At 39.7% G+C, this 24,572-nt stretch overlaps 1 protein-coding gene and 1 long non-coding RNA gene across 5 annotated transcripts in view; one reads left to right on the forward strand and one right to left on the reverse strand.

Annotated features, from left to right (window-relative positions):
- Window positions 1–24,572, reverse strand: part of MAP3K3 (mitogen-activated protein kinase kinase kinase 3) — a 61,430-nt gene that overhangs the window by 24,162 nt on the left and 12,696 nt on the right. For all 4 annotated transcript variants that reach the window (XM_036033524.1, XM_036033525.1, XM_036033526.1 and 1 more), the window contains 3 exons: window positions 15,331–15,371; window positions 10,482–10,581; window positions 7,755–7,868 (listed from right to left, as the gene is read on the reverse strand). In XM_036033524.1, coding sequence (XP_035889417.1) covers window positions 7,755–7,868; window positions 10,482–10,581; window positions 15,331–15,371 — 255 coding nt within the window. The remainder of the gene's footprint in view (window positions 1–7,754; window positions 7,869–10,481; window positions 10,582–15,330; window positions 15,372–24,572) is intronic.
- On the forward strand, window positions 8,733–18,626 carry LOC118502172. The gene is made up of 3 exons (XR_004904868.1): window positions 8,733–8,745; window positions 13,255–13,258; window positions 17,086–18,626. It is a non-coding gene; the product is annotated as an uncharacterized LOC118502172 (long non-coding RNA).

Raw genomic sequence — 24,572 nt, forward strand, 5'->3', positions numbered from 1 at the left:
GGTTAGAAAACAGGTGAAAGGAAATCAGAAAGGGTTTCAAAGCATGGCTTCTCACACTTTAATGTGTATACAAATCACCTGGGACCTTGTTAAAATTCAGACTCTAATACAGTAGGTTTGGGGTGGGATTGAGAATCTGCAATTCTAACAAGCTTCCTAGTGATGTTGCTGCTGGCACATGGCCCACACTTTGAGCAGCAAGGTCTTAGGAAGTGAGTCATTCTTCAATTTAAGGCAGTGGTTCTCAACCCTAGCTGCCCATTAGAACTGCCTAGTGGGGCTTTTGACACCTCAGACCAACTGGGGTGGGACCCAAAGATGGTATTTTTAAAATCTCTGCAAGTGTTTCTAACAGTCAAGTTTGAAAACCCTGATTTAAGGAGATAAAAGAGAATAGTGTGGCAAACAAATATGAGGTTGATGCAAGGATTCAGGGAATCCTGAATAAAACCTAGCAGTAGGAAAGAGAGGAAGGAGTAGGGAAAATAAACAGGGACCATAGTAGAATGCAAGGAGAGCCAAGAGGTGTGCAGCGTGTAGCTAGCAGACCATTCTAAAGAGAACAAATAGAATGTGGCATTTGACCGTTCAATGAAAACCTCACTAAAAGATTCTGTGGGTAGCAGTGTGTTTGGCTGACACAAATGACATGCAACATTACCAGGGAACCACGTACATAAAGATTGCAGTGACTAGAAGCTAGGAGATCAGCCCAAAAAGAGGTATAAAAGCCAACCCACAATCTTGATAAAAGATTTGGTGATAACAGTTAAAAGTGGATTCAACGACACAGTAGGAGACAAGGGGGTGGGTTGGGGGTTGGTGTGTGTGTGTGTGTGTGTGTGTGTGTTTGCTTTAGTTAGCTTCATGGGAACATGAGCTGAGAACAGCACCCTGGATCTCACCAGTCCTCTGTTTCAATGGTGGCACCAAGAGATATCTGCATGGAAGGCCATGATAACTGTAATGGTTGTGGAAGCATCCAGGTTATTTAATAAATTAAATAAATTATTTAATAGCTTTAACATCCACTAATTTATTAAAGCCTTTAAAAACTGTTTTGCCCTGAATGGTATGGCTCGGTTGGGTGTTGTCCCACAAAGAGAAAGGTCATGGGTTTGATTCCCAGTCAGGGCAGGTGCCTTGAACTAGGTCGCCTGTTCACTCCTTGGTGTGCCCAGCAATGAGAGGCAACCAATCGAAGTTTCTCTCTTATGTTTCTCTCCCCCTTTTTCTCCCTCCCTTCCTCTCTCTATAAAGATAAATAAATTTAAAAAAAATGTTTTGAAGCCTGGCTGGTGTAGCTCAGTGGATTGAGCACGGGCAGCAAAGGATCACTGGTTCGATTCCCAGTCAGGGCACACGCCTGGGTTGCAGGCCAGGTCCCCAGTGGGGGACATGTGAGAGGCAACCACACATTGATGTTTCTCTCCCTCTCTTTCTCCTTCCCTTCTCCTCTCTCTAAAAATAAATGAAATCTTTAAAAAAAAAATGTTTTGAGGCCCTGGCTGGCATAGCTCAGTGGATTGAGCGCGGGCTGCGAACCAAAATGTCGCAGGTTCAATTCCCAGTCAGGGTACATGCCTGGGTTGCAGACCATGACCCCCAGCAACCACACATTGATGTTTCTCTCTCTCTCTTTCTCCCTCCCTTCCCTCTCTGAAAAAATAAATAAATAAATAAAACCTTTAAAAAAATGTTTTGAAGCTGTATAACTTAAATAATGGATCCATGTTTATAATCTTATATAAATTCTTCGTTTCTTTTTATTCTATATCACTAATATTAAAGGAGCTCATCCAAATTGAGATTAGGTGAATAAATCTGTTTTCATTACTTCTACTTTTCAATGCTTTACAGACTTCGATTATATATATGCTTAGGCTGCCTTTCCTGACTAAAGAGTTCTAGGCTTTCTAGACTATTTAAATACAAAAAGTGACCCTGACCCCTTAAAAATTTTGTCTTGGACCTTTCCTAACTCAACTATCTTCTGAGCTATGGGGAATACAATGACACATCTCCCAAGTTTTTCTTGTGGGCAACATTGCACTTTCTGTTCTGTTTCTAATGAATCATGGAGGTACCTGGGTGAGGCTTTCCTAGGACTATAATAATTCCAAGATCCCTTTGCTAAATGGTAACTGACAGGTACTGGACTGCAAGTCAGACTATGTGGAGTCTAGACCAGCTGTCACTACATACTGCCATACGTAGGGCAAATCATTCGTAAGTCTCAGGTTCCCCAGGTGCAGACTGGTGATAACAGATGTCTACCTACTCTGGAACCCTCAAAGTTGCAAAAGTTGAATGAGATACATCTAAGTTTTGATCTATCTCATTGCACTTACCCCATTATTTTAGGAAGACTGAAAAGAATTGCCCTTCAGATTATCCTTGATATTTTGAATTTGTAGACAGGAAAGTATCAAACTGATTGATGAATAATTTGGGAAGTGGAAAACATCTGGATAAGATTAGAGTTTATATCTGTTACAGAGAATCTGAGGTGCCAAATAAAATGCCATACTCAATTTAAGGTGGCTGGGAATTTTGTTTTTATAGTATGCAGATAAAAAAGAATGTGAAGCTTAAGATTACATCGAAAACTTGGGTCTAGAACATTATAAGAAGGTCAAGAGCAGAAAGATAAATTAAGACTTAGATGCATACGTGTTTAGAGAAGTCTTTAGTAAGAGTTGATTGTACAAGGTAGTGGTGTAGGGCAGTAAGAACTATTGAAGGAAATGATGATGTATCTTAAAATGGCAATAGAAAGCAAGGCTAGAGAGAGGGTCCTCAGTGGCAGTTCTGTGATTACCAAAATCCAGGAGCTCTCAAGTAAGAAATATACTGAGGCCTAAGTCATGACCTTGGCCAGGTGAGGTGAAGAGGGATATGACTATACACCTTGGCGAGAGATGAAGACAGAGGAAAAATTAGAAGCTGTCTTAGAAGGATCAGTACAAAAGAAATCTAGAGAGAAGAAAGAGATAGTGCATTTAAAAACAGGAATAAGAAGAGAAGTAAAGGTACAGGTGGTAATAAGGTGGATGAAGTAACACATGGCTAATGGACGAAACTAGGTAGAGAAACAGCAGCTGACAGTCACCAGCAGGAGATGAAGACCAGGGTGGTAGGGTACCCTGTAGCAGTGAGCTGCAAGTGTGATCTGTGGGCTGCTGCCAGACCACAGCCTACGGTGTACCAGTCCTCAACCAGGTATGTACAGAAATGGAGAGGAAGTCTGGAAAAACCTTTACAGCAATTAGGCAGAGTGACTTTGTGTCTACTGAATTCAATAATAAAAACTGTGGACTTGTATTTTTTTGTATGTCTCTAGTTAATTTTTCCGTATTTTCAGTTTTTGTGTTTAAAAAAAGAAAAGGTCCATGACAGATTGGACATTAGAAGAACAAAACCTGGTATTTCATCACTGACAGAGAAGCACTGTTCTAGAGGTGTGATTCCTGAGCACATAACAACTTCGGACCATACTTCTGTTTATTAAGAAGCCTAAAGTCTAGTTGAGGAAGTTTCTAAGAAAAGATTTTATCACCACCATTATCACTGTTAGTCTTAAATGTACATCTTCATAAATGCAAAAAACAGGAGTAGCTTAAGTGTCCCAACAGTAGCAAAAGTGGTTATTTAATTAAATTATGGTATATTCACTCAACTATGTATTCTTATAAATTATAATTATAAAGATGGTACATCAACATAGAAAAATGTACATGACAACTTAAGTGAAAAAATAAGTTAGAAAAGTGAACAAATACCATGACAACACTTAAAGTATGTACACATATGGCTAAAGGCTGCAGGAACATATGCAAAAATCAATCAATGTGTTACAGTGATCATCTTTTGAACAGCTCTGGGTGTTTCAGCAGTATCTGCAGCCATGTGCACCCCTTAATGAATGGGAAAGTGGATGTAAACTGTTGCCTACACCTTCTCACCAGGGGAATGGAGGGATCACAATCAGGGCAGCTAGCTCCCAGTCAAGCAATCACATTATTAAACCAGACTCCAATTCCAACTTCTTCTGTAAGGAAGAGGTTGCTGAATATTATCTGTTTGGCTCTTGCTAATAATTCAGGAAGTATTTATTGCACTGTTCTTAAGAGCATGGGTAGGGAAGGGGTTGCAAAACAGTAAGACACAGCTCTTGCCCTGGCTGGTATGGCTCATTGGTTGAAGTTCATCCCGTAAACTGAAAGGTCTTAGGTTCAATTCCCGGTCAGTGCACATGCCTAGGTTTCGGGTTTGGTCCCCAGTCAGGGAGCATACAAGAAGCAACAGATCAATGTTTCCTTTTCACATCAATGTTTTTCTCCCTCCCTTCTCCTCTAAAATCAATGGGCATGCCCTCAGATGAAGATTAAAAAAAAAAAAAAGACACAACTCCTGCTCTCAAGATGCTTATAATCTTTTGGGGTAAAACTTACAAATATGCAACAACTAGAGGGTAATTACTAAGCAACCTATAAACTGGTGTGCAAATTACATCCATGACTAAAGAAATAGGGAATAATCAAAATGGCTTCAGTCAATATATCAGCAAATTGTAGGGGGTAAAGCACACTAGATCCTTTAAAAAAGGTAATAGTCATGGTCTGGCAAAGAGGAAGAAGGATAAACTGAAGAATGTTGAAGAATGTGGAAAGATGAGACTGGGAAGTTAAAAGCAAGGTTACTTGGTGATAAACCCTGGATGCTAGGCTAAACATAGATTTTATATGATAGGCAATAAAGAAGGACTATAAGGAGTAAGTAATTTAAATAGAGAAACGAAATAATAAAGTATATATTTTACTTCAGAAATAATAAAGTATATATTTATTTATCCAGAAAAAAAGAAACACTTGGGATACAGAAGACCAATTCTCACACACAAGTATACTTCCATAACATTAAAAAATGTCTTAATTTTAAGGCTTTCTAACTGCAGTCTCCTGTACCTCCTTGTAATTAATAGGACAGCCCAGCCCCATAGGTCTCTTTAAAAACAAATGGTCAGGACTTCCGGCCAAGATGGAGGCATAGGTAGACACACTGTGCCTCCCTGCACAACCAAAAGAAGGACAACAATTTAAAAACAAAAAACAACCAGAACTGCCAGAAAATCAAACTGTATGGAAATCCGACAGCCAGCAGTTAAAGAAAAAACAGTCATCTAGACCGGAAGGAGGGGTGGAGACTGGCAGCCGGGAGAAGAGGACTCATGGCAAGGTAGTAGCTTGGGACCCAATAAGGCAGTAGATTGTAGACTGGGCGGTCCCACATTTGCGTGCAGATAAACTAGGAGGAACAACTGGGGAGCAAGACAGACCGCACAATCCAGAGTTTCAGTTCAGAGAAATAAAGCCTCAAAACCTCTGATTGAAATCAACCTGTGGGGGTTGAGGTGGCAGCTGAAGACACTCCCAGCCTCACAGGAGAGTTCATTGGAGAGAGCCACAGGGTCCTAGAACATACACAAACCCACCCACTGGGAATCAGCACAAGAAGGGCTCAATGTGATTGTGGGAAGTGAAGCAAGGGACTGAAAGCCAGCAGAGAGTGGAGCAAACAGCACTGTTCCCTCTCGGACCCCTCCCCCACATACAGCGCCACAATCCGGCACCATGAGTTGCTCCACCCTGGTGAACACCTAAGGCTCCACCCCTTACTACATAACAGGTGTTCTGAGACAAAAAAAAAAGGGCCCAAACAAAAGAACAGATCAAAGCTCCAGAAAAGATACAACTAAGAGATGAAGAGATAGCCAACCTATCAGATGCACAGTTCAAAACTGTGTAATCAGGATGTTCACAGAATTGGTTGAATTTGGTCGCAAATTAGATGAAAAAATGATGGCTACACTAAGTGAAATAAAGGAAAATGCACAGGGAACCAATAGTGATGGGAAAGAAACTGGGACTCAAATCAATAGAGTAGACCAGAAGGAAGAAAGAGACATACAATCAGAAAAGAATGAAGAAACAAGAATTCAAAAAAATGAGGAGAGGCTTAGGAACCTCCAGGTCATCTTTAAACATTCCAACATCCGAATCATTGGGGTACCAGAAGAAGAGGAAGAGCAAGAAATTGGAAACGTATTTGAACAAATAATGAAGGAGAATTTCCCCATGCTGGCAAAGGAAATAGACTTCCAGGAAGTCCAGGAAGCTTAGAGAGTCCCAAAGATGTTGAACCCAATGAAGCATACACCAAGATACATCATAATTACATTAGCCAAGATTAAAGATAAGGAGAGAATCTTAAAAGCATCAAGAGAAAAGGAGACAGTTACCTACAAAGGGGTGTCCATGAGATAACAGCTGATTTCTCCAAAGAGACCTTACAGGCAAGAAGGGGCTGGAAAGAAGTATTCCAAGTCATGAGAGGCAAGGACCTACATCCAAGATTGCTCTGTCCAGCACAGCTTTCATTTAGAATGGAAGGGCAGATAAAGTGCTTCTCAGATAAGGTCAAGTTAAAGGAGTTCATCATCACCAAGCCCTTATTTTATGAAATGTTAAAGGGACTTGTCTAAGAAAAAGAAGACAAAAAGTATGAACAGTAAAATGACAACTCATAGTTATTAACAACCAAACCTAAAAAAACAAAAACAAAAACAAACTAAGCAAACAATTAGAACAGGAATAGAATCACAGAAATGGAGATCACATGGAGGGTTATCAGCGAGGGAGTGGGTGGGGGAGAAAAGGGGAAAAGGTACAGAAAATAAGTAGCATAAATGGTAGGTAGAAAATAGACAGGGGGAAGTTAAGAATAGTATAGGAACTACAGAAGCCAAAGAACTTTTATGTATGACCCATGGACATGAACTAAAGGGGGGGAATGTGGGTGGGAGGGGAGTGTGCAGGGCGGAGGGGAATAGAGGAGGGAAAATGGGACAACAGTAATAGCATAATCAATAAAATATATTTAAAACAAAAAACTCCCACAAATGGTCAGCACGAGCACCGTTCCATCTAAACTCTGTCCTGGTATGGTGCATCCATAGCTCTCATGCAGCAATGTTAGCTGTCTACAGTTGGCTATCTTTGAGCATAAGGAAAGGAAAGAGTGCCAAGAAACCATCAGGAACATGTATCTGAAGAAAACTGGTAGAGGAATCAGTGGTTAGAAGACAGAACCACTTTACAAGAATTCTTGTGGAACGCAGGCCCCCAGGACCCTTGTAGGAGAGGAAACCTCACTTCTGATGGCTCCTGTAGATTGCCTGCCATATGGTAAGGCAGCAGCTGGTAAGTTACAAGAGTTCTCCAGCCCAATGAATGAACAGAAGGAAAAGTTTATTTCCTACATGTGTCCCAAGTGAAAGGCAGTACTGGGGAGTTGTGGGAGTTAGGTTTAAAAAGCATGACAGTCTCAAATCCTTGATAGCCTCTGCTTATCAGCACCTCCCGCACTAATGAAATCTCTCTTTTTGGGGCCCAAATCTAATTGAAAGAACATGAGTACAGAGAAAAAGAATTTTATTCTTTATTATAAAATGTTTTCCTTCCTCCCACACCATAAACCATGTAATCTCTAGTTGCAACTTTAACACTGATGGTCTGACTTCGCAGGGAAATCAAACACAGAAGACTGGTTGGCCACTGACACAATGGGCTGGGTCCTGCTTATGTTCTTGCTTTAGCAGTGGCTGAGGAACACAAAATTCTATCAAGGAAGCAAGGTGAACTCCTAAAGGACAGTGAGCTTTGTCTGCTGTCAGGCCATAACAGGCTACTTACGTGGTTCCTGTCTTGGGACAGCAGCAGTATCCTAAGGCTTTTCATGCTTGAGCTTCTATCCAAAATGTCAATTGCTTTATCAAGATCATCCTGGTTCTTCAGCAGGATGGAGAGCTGTGACACAGGACACAGAAAAAGGAAATCATATAAAAGTCTTTAGTTTGTGAAAATAAGCAAAATAAACAAAAAAGTAAAAATAAGTTTGGAAGAAAATAATCCCATTGGGTACTATGGGATCTTAAAAGATCTAACTGTACCATAGAGATGTTTTCTTTTTTTTAAGTGTACAATTCAATAATTTTTAGTAAATTTACCGAGTTGTGCAATCATCACCACAATTCAGCTTTAAAACAGTTCCATTGCTCCAAAAAGGTCTCTGGTGTTATTTATAGTCACCCCCCTTCCCACCTCTAGCCCCAGGAAACCACTAATCTACTTTCTGTCTCTACAGATTTATCTTTTTTGGACATTTCATATAAATGGAATCATAATATTCATACATTTTCAATTGAGTTCATGTACAGTCTTTTGTATCTAGCTTCTTTCATTTACTTAATGTTTTTGAGTTCATCCATGCTGAAGTATCAGTACTTTGTTTTGAGATATTTTCTAAGAAGAGCTTGCTTTCTGAAAATACCCTTTACTCCAAAGAATCAAATCCCAAACAGTTATAGTGTCCATATTTCTTTTCAAATTAAGCAGCAGAATCATGTTTAACCTTAACAGAACAAGAAGAAAAGGTACAGGTGGGGAGGGGGGCAGGCAGAGAATGGAAACTGTTACTGAAATAAGGACACAAATTTAGACCACATAGCAGGGTTTGAAAGGGTAAATTTTATGAATTACATCTCAATAAAGGTTTTATTACAAATATATAAACATAAATAAAATAAAATCAATAGACTTTTCCTTTGTGATTCTCAAGTCCTGACAGGACAGGGTTTAGAGGGCAAAAAAAAGGGGGTTGCTGAGAGATTTTAAATTAAAAAATGTAAATTAGTCAACTCTTGGTCACTAATACTAGTAGAGTATAAAAAATATGCACGATCTAAAATAATTAATAACAATAATTTATATTTAGCTTCAGAATTAATACCTGCATAAATATGTGAATAAAGGAATGCCTAACATCCTGGGCAGAGACTCAGTTGGCAAGAGTTTAAAATGGATTTTGGAACATCTGGAATTCTTAATGGAAATATTAATGGAAGGAGAAGCTAGTACTAAATCATCCAGAAAAATCTTTACTGACTAAAGAACACCTTCTTCAATGCCGATTAGCTGGATGATGTTAGCCCCACTTTCTTATGCAAACCACTGAAGCTGGAGCTACAGTTTTTAAAAGTTATGTGTATTTAACATTAATATTTTGGGGGTGCTTATATTCTGTATTTAAAATGTGTTAGTTTACATACATTGAAATACTTACATCTGTATTATTTATTATTAGAGTTAGTGGTTAATTTTCCAGTTTTGCTATATTTCTAAAATTTATCCAAAAAACAAAAGATCGAATGGTCTTATTTTTGTTAGCTATTTGGCAGTATACCCAACTGTAGTTGTACATTTTGTATGAAGGCATTAGGGAGTTTTTCGCCAACAAATCTCAGCCCCTACAGATGTAAGCCCCAGACTATGGAGGAAATTCTTAACTCTTCAACCAATAAAATAAAACTACACAGGAACGACCTGACTCTCAAAGAGCCATGATGTTGCCCAGCTTTCTTGTCTAGTCCCCCCAACTCAGTTCGCTCTAGATCAGCAATTTGCAACTGGTGTGCCACAATTTTTAAAACATGTAGTAACTGATTATTTAGTCAGGAGCACTGAACTCTTTTTCTTTAGATTGTCAAAAAAAAAAATGACAACAACCAACACAACAAGAGCTGTCTGGAGTGAATGAATCAAAATTATACATACCTATTTTTTGGTCAGATCAGCAAAAATATATATTTTTTTGGTGTGCTGCAAAATTTTAGTAATTAGTTTATGTGTGCCATGAGATGAAAAAAATTGAAAATCACTGCTCTAGAAACACGCTTTTTACTAGACACAAACACATTGCCTTTCAGACTACTGCAAAGCACCAGCCTAAGTAGAGTGCAGCCTCTAGTGCCTTTCTTGGCACTGAGAAAGTAGCCAAGTAACTGAATTCAAAAGAATTCATTCCTGGGTGATATTCAGAATATGCTTAAATAAGGACTATTGGGGCAGGGAGTGTGAGGAAGGAGGAGGAAGAGTCAAAGAAATCACCGAAACAGGTACTAACTTTTGAAACAAGCCAACAATCAGGGGTTAAACTCTGAGAGAAGAATCCAGCATTTATGACCATCAATAGAGGTTCTCTACCCACCAGTTTTCCCCACCTCCTCAGTCCCTGATGAACCCCTGCTTCTTGTTAAGTCTGTGCTGGAAAGAAAAAGATAACCTACAAAATGTAAAGGAGACAATAGCCCTGGCCCTAATACCATACCTGATTGCACCATGGAGTATTAGAGCTACTGGCACTGAGAGAGCAGGGAAATGGAAATAACCATGTAATCTTCCATGTAGTAAAAACAAAATAAAAAAAACCTCCAGAAATTCCAGAGTTACTAGAATTAAGAAATAAAACTCCAGAAAGTGAAAACATATGATGACATTAGAGAAACAAGCCAGGAAATCCTCAGTCAGGCAGAGAGAAAAAAGGTAGGCAGCTGACTTTACACCATTCATCTCCTTTCTTACCTCATTGTTCATGTAATGGAGATCAAGAGGCTGCCCAAATACTGTTGTCACCTTGTGCTCCACATCCTCGTATCTCACAGGCCGACTGAATGCTATAATTCTGAAAAGGAATAGGACACACAGTTAATTGCGTATTTTAACGTAGGGTTTAGAAAGCTATGGCTTCAGTGATTATCTTCCTTTTCTTTTCAATATAGGACACAATGTGTGTTTCTCTTTATTATTTCTTTTTCTTCTCTTATCTATCTGTATCTTTTCACTCTTCCTCTGAGTATCTCTCAGGTTTGCCAATAGTACCCACAAGCATTGCTTAGTCCCAACCACTGCTCTACCACTTCAGCTTGGATCTTTCTGTCAATGACAGTTCAGTCATAGCAGGACCCCTAGGTTTAAAAACTATGTTCCAAACATTCCTTTTAGGAAGAAAACCTGGAGATTCAAGCAGCAGTCCTAAAACCATGGTCTTAACTCCTTAGTGATTCAACTTAAGAACTTGAAATATCTTTTCCAGCTATGACTTGATAGCTTAGTTGGTTAGAGCATCATTATCCCAATATGCCAAGGCATACAAGAAGCAACCAATGAATGCATAAATAAGTGGAACAACAAACCAATGTTTCTCTCTCTCTCAAAATCAATAAATAAAATGTAAAAAAAGAGGATTTCTCCATGTTCAGTTCTTTAAAAGATTTTATTTATTTATTTTTTAGAGGGGGGGAGGGAGGGAGAAAGAGAGGGAGAGAAACATTGATGTGCTAAAGAAACATTGATTGGTTCCCTCTCGAACACCCTCTACTGGGGACCAGGCACGCCACCCAGGCATGTGCCCTGACTGGGAATCGAACTGGCAACCCTTTGATACACAGCCCATGCTCAATCCACTGAGCTATACCAGCCAGGGCTCCATGTTTATTTTTGAGATGCCATAGGAATCTCAATACTGATTACTCTCAGAATCAAGATTTTCTACTACAGAGTCACAGGAATTCCCCTTTAGTTGGTTATATGCCTGATCAGTTTTCTTAACCAGTGACACATGTGGGCATATAAATAGTGGTGATAATGATGCTTTTCTAGAAAGATTCATTAGGCTGGTTCAAAGAACCATTTCTATAAATGGAGGGTAGAATAAGAACCCTGTGAATATACTAAAACCACTGAATTGTAATGTACAGTTTGTTGAAACTGTACAAGTGTTAACATGATTAGTCATTAACTATCACAGCAACTGAGGACTCTATACAGGTGGTGCAGGGAAGCCAAATACGGTTGTCACATTGTGCTCCACATCCTCGCATCTCACAGTGGGGCCTTGACTGGTGTGGCTCAGTGGGTTGGGAGTCGTCCCACAAACCGAAGGGCCGCAGGTAGCAATTCCTGGTCAGGACACATGCCTGGGTTTCAGGCCAGGTCCTTGGTTGGGGAGGTGTGAAAGGCAACCAATAGATGTTTCTCTCCCTTCTCTTTCTCCCTCCATTCCCCTCTCCCCCAAAATAAATAAATAAAGCCTTAAAAAAATAAAAGCGGGGAAAGATGAAACACAATTGGGAAAATGTTGATAATGTTGAAGCATGGAGGTTCAGAATAATTTTCTCTTTAATTCTGTGTGTGTTTAAAATTTTCATTATTCAATGTTTTAGGTTGAACTATATGATATTGCCGATAGTCCTAAAATGGCAATTTCATATGGGTTCAACATAATACCCTGAAATTTAAATAATTAAAAATAAGCAAAGAGATAAGTAGAAGAGAATATCAGACAGAAATTCATATATATACTTTTTACATAATATATATGAAAATATAAGATTTAAAAAATTAATATTAGGTAAGGAATTTGTAAGTATGATGTAAAATACAGAAGACAAAAAGGAAGAGACATTTGACAACAAAAATTTAAACTTCTGTTGACAAAATAAACCACCAACAAAAATCAAGCTTGGAGAAAATTTTTGCAAAATTAATAGGAAATGGATAGACAAGCCATTAAAAAACAGGCAAGGAATATGAAATAATTTAAAGAAGAGTTATGAATGCTAATAAACACATGAAAAGAAGCTTAATGTGATGGGGGAAAAGACTGTTAAAACTTCCTTTATCTCTTAGTACATCTAGGCTAGATGAAATCTAACTAATGTGTGTGAATTAACAGCACTCAGCCATGGAGCCTCTACAGTTTGTGCCTTCCTCCATGCGGAGTAGTAGTAGTATGTGGTCCCTTCACATCTTCCCTGCTCCCCCAGAGCAGGAAGAGGTATGACCAGAGGAAGAAGCAATAAGCCACAGTAGAGAGGAATCCATGCCACTGGATTTTAATGAAATCTGACCAAATAATTTCTTTAATGTTGGAAATTATATTGCTGAATATATTAGTCTGTATCCACCAGAAAATCCAACCATATTGTAACCCTTATATTTTTTTTTCCCTTAAATCGTCTGTCCTGAGCAGTGATACTGTTGGGTGTTATCTAGGTAAGGGTTATCTAGATATAAATGTTTTCTGGAGCCTTTGAAAGAATGACTCTGTAAATTCTTAATCATAGATCATACCCCTTTCATCAGGACCTCAGCAGCAGTTCAAAAGCGGCCAGCCTTTTTGAATAAAATACCAAAAGATCACTCAGGTGCCCATAGCACATTATTATTAAAAAAGGATTGGGCTCAGATATAAATTCTGCTACATTTGGCAATGAGCCATTCAAAGTCCCCAGAAGCAGCCCAAAAGCCTGGTCAACATCAGACACCAGGACTTCCAGAAGGACTTTCACACCAGAAGTGTGAAAGGCTTCCAGATTTGGTAAAATCTAAACTGCTGCCATCACGGTAAGTAACAAACATTTTTAGGCCAGGGCTTCAAAGAGCTGTCTGATACCCATGACAACCACCCCTACCAGTGTCCAGACATGAAGGTTTTCAAAGAGAAGGAGATCCTAGTCTACAGTCCTCTTCTGCCTTCTTGGAGGTTAAGATGGAGAAGGATCAGTAGTCTGGGCCCCAACCTTCCAAAGTAGAATGAAAGTCAGCTCACCAGAATGGCTACTTGGCATAGATGAATAGGAAAAGATACTACTTTCTTTTTTTCTATGAATTTTAACTCTATAAGGCCTTACAATATTTAGATAGACATTACCCATATCCCCTGTAAAAAGTAAAGAAAGCCCACAATAACATTCGCTACAAAATTCTAACACATGAAATACAGGAAACCAGAGCTGTCTGGCACAGAGCAGCTTGAACTTGGCTTCCCTGTGCCACCTTTATAAAGTCCTCAGTTCCACACGTAGTACACAAACAGTAAAATGCCATGGCTCCTGAAAACAGCTCCATAAAAAGAGAATGCAGTTTTCAAAACCTTGATACTACTGCTCTGCTGCTCAGGGCTTCAAAAGGCCATTCCTGCCTGACCACCTTAAATATTTGTGGTTTTGATCTGGCAGCTTCTCTGAAACTAAACACATACACTTTCTCAGTATAAGTCTGCTCACTGTAACTGCATTCCACTTTGGGAACAGGAATTCAGGAGAGTGTAACTGCATAATTAAGCTCCAACACAATTGACCTTTTGATTTCATATCTACTTCTGAAAACTGTGCTGCTACAAGTTTGGCCACCCCTCCAAAACCCAGTCAGGTTAGAAGTGTGAAAGGCTGCAATAATGAAGTGACAATTTAACTTCCCTGCTACAGGCAGGACACAAGAGAAACAGCTAGGACAGAGTTCAGAAGACCTTCCTCCTTCCAGACCTGGAAGAGCCCTAGAACCCACATGGTAGCAGCAGGACTGTGGCTCTACAGACCACTCTTCACATAATGTTTCCACCAGGCAGCCTCTGACAACCTTGTGGGCTTGTGGGTGTATCTTTTTAAGGGAGAGCAACAGCAACAGACATCCTCTGGAGTTAGCTTCAAAGTAACTGAAAGCTGCCAGCAACACAGAACTATCAGTACTAAGAATATCTGGAGATACTAGGTCCTCTGGTGGGACTTGTAAAGTAGGGGGACCTTATCCTTATGAGGATATCCTCTTCACCTCTTCGAATGTTGAGAGCAAAGAAAAACAGAGGGCATTAATGGGAGAAAGGCAAAAAGTGGGAAACAGATATAAAAGGCACACTTTTGCACATAAGAGTCACATACATGCACAGACCAGGTCCCAAATATCCCATAACTAGACTTCTCTACAGTTTTTAGAAGTTTTTCCTTGAATATCTTGAGAAATTGAGCAGAGTCACATTTTTCTCCACTAAGAACATCTATCTTGGCTTCAAAAAAACAAACTAAATACTGACAGTGGAGAAAAGGACATCAGGGTTTTGTAATATTACTTTCACTTCCCTAACAAGTTAAAATACAGAATATAGACTGAAAAACTCCTTCTGTGTTCTCAAATGACCTGAAATGTTTCACATCTGAGGGACTTGATGAAGCTTCCCATGACCTAGGGACATGATAAAGAAACTTCCGATTCACCAATCTGGCCTCTGATGTAGACAAAGTCAAGGCCACTCTACCAGGGATGGGAATGGCACATCACAAGAGAATCCTGAACTCCCTTTAATGCCCACCGGTGGTACAGTGTCAGTGTGTTTGAAAGCCATGACTCTGAGTAGGGCTGGAGTTCTGACTTCTTCCCCTAGCAAACTGGCAGAGCTCACAGTAGCAGAATAAGAGCAGAAGAGTAAAACATCAGCAGTTGAAATGGATTCCATATAGACCAGAAACAAGGTTCAACTGGTAGGCCAAGCCAAGGGTGAAACTTCTCCTTTATACCCAATCAACTCTACTGCCCAGCCAGTGACCCCAGAGGAGTCATTCCTGGGACACAACCACTGATCAGAAGGCAGACTTACCGCCTCTCCCCGTTGTGCTCAAACTTGATTCTGACGTCACTCTGCCAAAGAAATGATAGACAAAGTTAGTGGGTTCTCTGGCATGTGGTACTCCCAGGTAAGCCACAGGCAGTCCTTTAGCAACATTAAGCAAACATCCCTGATGTCCTGTTCCAGCTTCTCTTCCCCACAGGCACTCCTTTCCAGAAAGTTGTAGGCTTCCAGTTCTAACCTCAGGAGCAACAAAGCTCTTAGGACAAGATCCCTAGGTGGCTGCCCCAGCTCTGTTGCTATGCTCTGGCATCTATCCCTCCATATAACCTCCTGGCTAGGATATCATTCTTTCTTGGCCAATGTAACTAAACAGAAAAAGAAATCTCAGTACTGATACTTCCTAGCAATTAGACCACAAGCAAGTTACTTATCCTCTATAAGTCTTAGTTCTTCCATCTGCAGAATGGGGCTAAACATATCTGATTTGCAGGATTGCTATGAGAACTAAGTAAAATAATCTGAGTAAAATACTTGATACATAATAGACATGTAATAAATGGCTGTTGCTGCTACTATTGATTTCTGTGATCCTCTCAAGACTATGACCAGTGAGGGTAAAATGGGACTGTGGATAAATTACCTTATAACTGACCCTGGCTTTATCCTAAATCACCATCATGGGTAGCCTACAAGCTTCGGGAGGACAGGGATCATGTCTATCTTGTTTCTGTACCCTGGTGACAATCAAAGTGAATGGTATATAATATTTGTGCTTAATATTTGTTAAATGGATTAATTGGAGAACAGAGCTGAGTGTAAATGTCAGAAATAAAAGGAAGTGGAAGTATTAGAATGTTAAGAAACAAATCAAAGAGGAAGAAATATTGTAAAGGGCAAACAACTTGTGAAAGCTAAAAGTGACAGGAAAACAGATATGACAGAAGAAAAAAACAGGTATAGAGGAAAAAGAAAAGTAAGACTGTCAGGAAATCAACAAATAATACAGATGGAGAAGAAAAAGAATTCATAATCAGTGAATGAAAATCATATTGAGAAAGATATTCATAAACTGTGGATTAGAAGAAAGGAGAGGGTTTCAGAGTATTTGAAGATAAGGAACACAGAGCAGACAGAAAAGAAAGAGTTTGAAAGGCAGAATGGGTGCATAAGGACTTCCTCTTCCCAAGAGACTGGGACCTAGAATTCTCTTCCAGTCCACTGAACTGGACCTGTGGTTCTAATTTACACTCTAAAAATTACTGAAGATCCAAAAGAGCTTTTGTTTATGTAAATTTATTTCTGATATTTACCATATTAGAAATTAAAACTGGGAAATTTTTAATTTATTTTATTCACTTAAAAATAATTAATAACCATTATACATTAAGATAAATAGATTTTTAACTAAAAAGAAAAAAAACTATACGGCCCTGGCTGGTGTGGCTCAGTGAATTAAGTGACAGCCTGGGAACCTAAAGGTTGCCAGTTCGATTCCCAGTCAGGGCACATATCTGGGTTGCAGGCCAGGACCCATTAGGAGGGTGCGAAGGCAACCTTCTCTCACACATCGATGTTTCTCTCCTTCTTTCTCCCTTCCTTCCTGTCTCTCTAAAAAATAAACAAAATCTAAAATTTTTTTAAATTAAAAAATTACATATTTTTAAAGTTTAGTGAAAGAATACAAATCTTTTCAATGTATGGCTTAATAGAAGGCAGGTGGATTCTCACATCAGCTTCTGCTTTCAATATGTTAGATATTACTATTCTAACTCATTAGAATAGTTACAATTCTCTAACTCATTACTTTAAAGACAAAGAAACTGAGAGTCAGAGAGCATGATGGCCCTGAAAAGGTAACCTACTAAACATTGGAGACCAAAGCTTCCCTGAAAAACAGGTCTGTGATGTGACAATGCTTCAAAATATAGCCCTGATATAGACCTCTTACCCCTTAATATAACATATGAACCACTTTATCCATGAATAACGTATGACAATAGTTAACATTTATTGAGCATATACTATGTAATGAGACATGTTCTAAGCACATGACACATATCAATTAAACTAATCCTCACAACAGGTGCTCTTAATATCCCTATTTTACAGAAGAAGTGAGTTACAGTGAGGTTAAATAAGTTCCCTTAAGGTCATGGTGCTTGTAAAAGAAGAATCAGAATATGAACTGTGGAAGCCCAGCTCTTAACTACCATAATGTACTATAAGTTAAGCATTGCACAGGCAAAAGAGGTTTATTTTACTCACAGGTGCAGGGCTTCATTTGGAGCACTGAAAAAAGGAGGTTATCAAAGGATCTTTTGTGATATTATTTTTGGAACTCATGGAGGAGATGCAAAGCTCCCCATATCTAGGGTAATAATGGAGTCAGAGCCAGGACACTGGTACCAATCATGCAACAAGCTATGGGGCACAAGGGACAAGTATGGAGATGGCTGTGGCTAAGGTTGTGAGTGGATGGAGATGGAGGAGGTAGATGGGAAAGGCAGTGTCTGCATTCTAGGTGAGGATGTGTGTGCAACAGAAAGGTGGGGAGGTGCTATTGTAGAGCAAGTTATCGTATAGATTCAAGGTTTACATCAATGACAGCAGTTTTTTTCAGTCATCTTTTTCTCCTTCCCCTGAAAAGCTAAGCTGTTATCAAGGCAAGGGCCTTCCAAACCACAGTGCCTGAGACATGCTGCCACACTCTGACATGCCATCTCCCGCTTCCCACTATCTCTAGTTCCACAACTGGCTCTGGAGCAGCCCAAGTGCTCACCACGGTTTGAAATCCTGTCTGTCCCTGCAGGTAGGTTACCATATCCTTTCACTTCCTCCTGCTCACAGTCCAGGACAGCTTGGTGTTACTCTCTTATTATCATTATTATTTTTATTAATAGATGCTATTTTTAGATCAGTTTTAGATTTACAGAAACATTGAACAGATAGAGAGTACCCATACATGCCCCCCATGGTTTCTCCTATTATTAACATGTTATATTAACATGGGACATTTGGTTTTGTTATAACTAGTTAACCAATATTGATGTATTGACTGAAGTCCATAGGTTATCCAGATGTCCTTAGGGTTTTAACTGTTAATTTTTACCTAACTTTTTATAGCAATAATAAATGTGTAACAATAGCTTTCATTTTTAAACTGGGACATTATATTTAGATGCACCTACAAATGAATCCCCTTAGGCCCTGGCTGGACCATTGTCCCACCCACAAAAAGGTTGTGTCTTATTCCTAGTCAGGCACATACCTAGGGTTGAGGATTTGATCCCTGGTCAGGGTGCTTAGGGGTGGCAACTGATCAATATTTCTCTCTCCCTCTCTCTATAACCCGCCTTGGGTGAGGATTTAAAAAAATGTATATATTTTATGTAATAAAAATATATACAGGGTCCAGCATAAATAACACCTTTTTATTACAAAATCTTTTACTACAAAATCACAAGCATGTAATTTTGTAACATAACAATATCACACTCAAGTACACCACATGGCATTTTACATGAAATGTTCAAATTAAAACTGTAAATTATTACACCCATATTATTACCCTACCAACCACTCAAGCATTACCTCTGCCAGACCCTGTATATATTTTATTATATAATTCCATTTATATTACATTTTCAGAATTGGCAAATTTATAGAAAAAGTAGATTAGTGGATGTTGGTGCCTAAGAGGAGGGGGAATGAGAAATTACACACACACACACACACACACACACACACTTTTAAAGGAATTCCCTCAGTCCCTTAGTGGGTCCAAAGGAACTAAATTTATTCATGATGGGCCAAAATCTAAGCACTAATCTATTAGTCAGAAATTAGCGCATTTAGTTGGAAAGGGAATTAAACTTTTGCTCCAAACCACAAATCACTTCTACTCAAAGACTAACCAAGCCTGTGATAAGTAAGTAGTGCAAGCAAAGAAGCCTAGTACTCTGATCCCTTCTCTGATGTGGTGACAGCCTTTCAGATCAGGATGCAGGCCCATGACCAGTTTCATGTACCACAGAGTGTGCCCAAATCGCCAAATTCCTAAATCGGAGTTTCCCATCAGGCTGACAAGAATGTTCAGATAAAGCTAACTTAATTCCTTCCTGCCAACCATTCTCCTTGCCTCTCTGAGGCATTTCAAACTGTCCAAGTTCTCTTTCATGACTTGTATCTTCCCTGCCTCTGTGACTCTATCCCAGCCCAGGGAACCTACCAGCCAGTCTAACCACTTCCGTTTCTTTGCTGGTTCCTCTTCCTCACGCCCTCTCCCATGCCTCCCCCCACATGTGACCTGTCCTTGATGTCTGGACTTTTGGCCTCTGGATTTCTTCCCATCTCCTCACATCTTCTGCTCACTAGGAATAAAAAATCAGGTAACCTCTAAATAAAAGATTCCCAAATCTCTATGCTCAGCCCCAATCTCTTAAGCAAAACTTCATCTGTCTTGCCCTGGCTGGTATAGCTTAGGGGATTGAATGCCAAAGGGTCACTGGTTCAATTCCCAGTGATGGCACATGCCTGGGTTGCAGGCCAGGTACCAGATTGTGAGCATGTGGGAGGCAACTGGTTGATGTATCTCTCACACAATGATGTTTCTCTCCCTCTCCCACCCTTCCCATCTCTCTAAACATAAATAAATAAAATCTAAAAAACAAACAAACAAAAAACTTCATCTGTCTATCATGTATCTGAGGCAGATATGTTTTTGTTAAGGATGCAGCGCTATGAGTTAAACTGTCTGATTTCAAACCCTGTCTATTCAACCTCTTGGACTTGTTACTAACCTCTGACTCAGTTCCCTCATCTCTAAAGTGAGAATAGTGACAGCATCTATCTCATGGAGTTATCAAAATAATTAAATGAAATAATTGATAAAGGTATGAGAACAGTACCTAATAAATCATAACTGCTCAATAAATAATAATAATATAGATCCATTACCATTTAGCCAGAACCACTGGGGCCAAATGTGTTTTGGAATGCACTTTTGGATTTAGAGAGGTAGTATAGTACATGTTCCATGTATATGTGACACCCACCCCTAGCAGGACAGTGTCTGGGACAGCACTCCCATGGCAAGGGGCAGAATGCTCACAGGTATCTCATGCACTCCACTCCTCTGCATTGCTTAGCCTCTCTCTCTTTTCTTAAATCCTCACCCAAGGACATTTTTTTCATTGCTTTTAGAGAGAGAGGAAGGGAGAGAGAGATCCGTCCATGCAAGACAGAAGCATTAATTGGTGGCCTCCCATATGTACCCAGACCAGGGGATGAAACCCATAACCTAGGTACGTGCCCTGACTGGGAATTGAACCCACAGCCTTTCTGTTACAGGATGACATTTCAACCAACAGAGCCACACCAGCCAGGGCGCTTAGCCTCTCTTGAAATTAGTTTTTGGCTTTGTGACTATTTCTGACCAAAAGCTGGGAAGAGAATTGAGTTTCTAGACACTCTTCCTTGGCAGCCACATGATCCAGATCAATGGGGCCAACCTCAATCAGGGTCCCTAAGTGACTGTGGGGAATCTGCTCCTCCCCTTCTCTGTACTGGATATACTGTGTTATGTCACTAAGACTTAGGGTTCATCTGTTAACACAGCACATCTAGTTTTTGTAATGAAAAGTATAAATAGTCACAATAAATGGAATAAAGACTACAAACAGCCCTGTGTTCATTCAGTCCAGATTTTATTGCCAAATGAGTTTGCCGCAATTACAAAAAAATAGCCTGAAAGGGCTGCAGTACTCTTTGGATTTCAGAACTACAGATACAGGACTATGGACCTGCACACATCATGTGCACATGCACACACGCACACACACACATACACAGTCTAAATTTTTCACTGTAATATCAAACTTAACCTAGCTGTATGTGTCTACATCAATTACCATCCTAAACTAGTCTCCCTTCTTAGTGTTGCTATTTCTAACCTTGGTACCAATGCTCTCTTAGCTATAGGCTCAAACCTCTGAGTTCTGCTTGATTCTTTCCCCTCCTCACAGACAGGCAGCAAGTTCCAATTCTCCCTTCAAAGGCCTCTGGTATAAGACTCTGTTACCCATTCTCTCCTTCATCACTCTCATCGAGCCCCCTTTTCTCTCACTCCTGGATTCCAAAAGCAACTCTGTACTTCTTGGCAATCCCCTTCTAACATAGTTTGCATTCCTCTACAATTTCAATCATCTTAACCACAGCTTTCAACATGCCCCTTCCTTATTCAAAAAGTAAACAGTGATCCCCATGACCTTATGGAATAAAGTCTAAATTCTCAGCTATCACTCAACTCTCTCTGGAATTTAAGCTCATTCAGTTTACCTAACCATCTTACATTGCTTGTTCTCAATAGGAAGCCTTTCTCCACACAAATCAATATCCACAATATTTCCTTTAAAAAAACAGATTTTATTTATTTATTTTTAGAGAGAGGGGAAGGGAGGGAGAAAGAGAGGGAGAGAAACATCAATGTGTGGTTGCCTCTTAAGTGCCCCCTACCGGGGACCTGGCCTGCAACCCAGGCATGTGACTGGAAATTGAACTGGTAACCCTTTGGTTTGCAGGCCAGCACTCAATCCACTGTGCCATACCAGCCAGAGCGTATTTCCTGAAATATGCCATATTCATTCCTTCCCCTAGGCCTTTAATCATTCAGTTTCCTAACTTGAAATGACTCCTCTTCCTTTCCACCTAACTAAACTTTTACAGCCTACTTCAGTTATCACCTCTTGTAGAAATGACTCCCTAACTCCTTGGCCCAAGTTCACCTTTCACTTTCCTGGCTTCCTGAAGCACTTACTCTCTGTACCATATATTTAGGCATAGTCATATTCTACTTTAGTTTCTTTTTTCATGAATTTTTCATTTCCCAATCAGACTGCATACTTCCTAGGGTACAGTGAACAGAACTTACATTTCTTTTGTATATCTAAGAAACTTTGCTATAGGTACATGTTGAACTGAGTGGAGAGATGCCACAGCTGCTGAGAAAAAAGTTTCAGAACAAAAACTCATGTCTAGATAGGTTCAAATCCCCTATCTGCCTACTAGAGACAATCTGGTGAGAGGAAGAGTGAGAGCCACACCCAGGAGAACAGTATAGGTAGGCCTCCAAGATGAGCTACATATTTGGGAACTCAGCAGGGGCAATAAGAGTAACCAATAGAGACACTAAACTTATGCAAAAACAACCTTCTTAAAGTGTGAACTCAGCTATTGAACATGTAACCACAGGGGTTCCCAAGAATATAAAAAAATCAAACAGAGTTTGTGAAACAAAGGTTTGTCAACTAATTTGACCTGGCAAAGGCCTCAGCTAGCCATCAGGCCTAGTACCCTCTCTCTGATTCTGTAATGTTCTCTCTCCCTATATTTACTACATCCTTTCGATGGCTCCTACTTCTTTAGCACTGGAGTCCTTATTTTGCCAAAGATAATAAATAAATTAGAAGAAAAAAGGTACCAAAAATAACTTTATTTATAAGTGTGGCTCATAAAAGTCCTAAGATATCAATGGTAGACATTATAAAGCAGCTTCTTACAAAATTGAATACGAGGCTTGTGTATTGCTCTGTTTTATTTCCAAACTAGCTAGCCTATCTTATCAAGAACCCTCGAAAGACAAAGGAAGTCCTGAAGAGCCAGGTCTATAATAAAAGGCAATCTATTAAATCACTGACACTGCTGTGGGAACAATTCCTAAAATTCTCTAGAACTGAGAGCCAAGAGACCTGCCCTGCTTTGTCTGTTATGAAGAAAGCAACTTTCCCATTCTGCCGCACTGACTGGTGAACGTCTGGAAAGTCAGACCAAGACCCTGGGCTCTGTTCAAGCCTCTACTTACCACTCTGGTAAGATCTGAGGGAAACAAGAATCCGTGAAAGTAAGAATTCTATTTCTTCCTCCACTGGGAATTTCAGAAATGAGGATAGCTTCAGAAGTTTGCAAAGGGCCATAAGACAGTAATGACAATCTAATAAAGGGAGACAACCTTAACCTTTTCAGTTCCATGACAGTATGCATAACTCTGGTCAGAAGCTTTCACTAGAGCTCATACTCACTATGCCAGAACATAACAGATGTGATGTAATCACTACCACTTTATATTTGAACATTTGTTTTACAATGTAAAATACTCTACTGTCTGTCCATGACCTTAAAACAGCTTTAAGAGGTAGACACAGTGGGTCTTATAATCTCTGTATTTCAGTTGGAAATACTGAGGTTTATAAAGGCTACCAGACTTATAATAAAATTACGGTGACCAGGAGTCAGTCAGAAGATCCGAGTTTGCTTCCTGGCTCTACTCAATAATGTTATGTAATCACTTTGTAAACTTTAAAGTATTATACACAAGCTTATTGTTGTTACTGTTATTAACTGTTGTGGAAAGTCCTCTGTTAATTGTAAAAAACCTATGTTAATGGCTTCTGACCAATAATCTTTTCACTAAGCTAAGCTGTCAACCTGACAGAGAAATAGCTAGCACCTGTTGATTATAAAGCACTGTGAGTGGACAACTGCTAAAGGGATGTTGCACATCACCACCTGCAAAACAATCCACAGGCCCCAGCACACTTAGGATGTGCAATACGTCTAAGAATGTCCAGCCAGCTCTAACCAAGCTGTAGGCTTTCAGGGACCTAATGCACAGGAGGGAGAATACAAAGAACACAGATCATACTCCCTAGCAAATAGTTTATAGCTGAGCACCTTATTGCCTATTTACTTCCATAGCTACTCAGATGCTGAGTTGTTCTCTAAACATTCTCTTTTTCAACCAGTTACTTAGCTTATTTACTTAGGAAAGAGGATGTCTGAAGTCCTGCCAAACAGAGACATTAAATTAAGTTTTGTAGTTCTTCCAGGCCTCAGCCCCCCAAACAATTCTGTCAATGGACCCATAGCTCTTCTGATTTCCTTGCTATACCAAGCTTGAACCCAATGGAGCTGTGCCAATCTCAGCCCTACCTTGTGGCGAACACTGCCATTTTCACAATGAAGTGCTATTTGCCCCTGCCAGCACCATCTCTCCCCTGAATAAACAATCTTTCTTGCTGGCCAAAGTACTTGGTTACTTTCAACCGGGACTCCGCAATTTGAATATTTAGTCCAATCTGACATCTCTTAGCCATTTAAACTAGGTTTTGATCTTTTATTCCTCACTTTTAAGCATGGATCTTCTGGCAGAAGATGTGGTAATGGAGAAAAACTTTAATTCTACCCCAGGACCAAATGCCAAAAACAAGAATAAT

Source organism: Phyllostomus discolor, chromosome 8 (genome assembly GCF_004126475.2).
Source record: "Phyllostomus discolor isolate MPI-MPIP mPhyDis1 chromosome 8, mPhyDis1.pri.v3, whole genome shotgun sequence".
Classification (NCBI taxonomy): Eukaryota; Metazoa; Chordata; class Mammalia; order Chiroptera; family Phyllostomidae; genus Phyllostomus; species Phyllostomus discolor.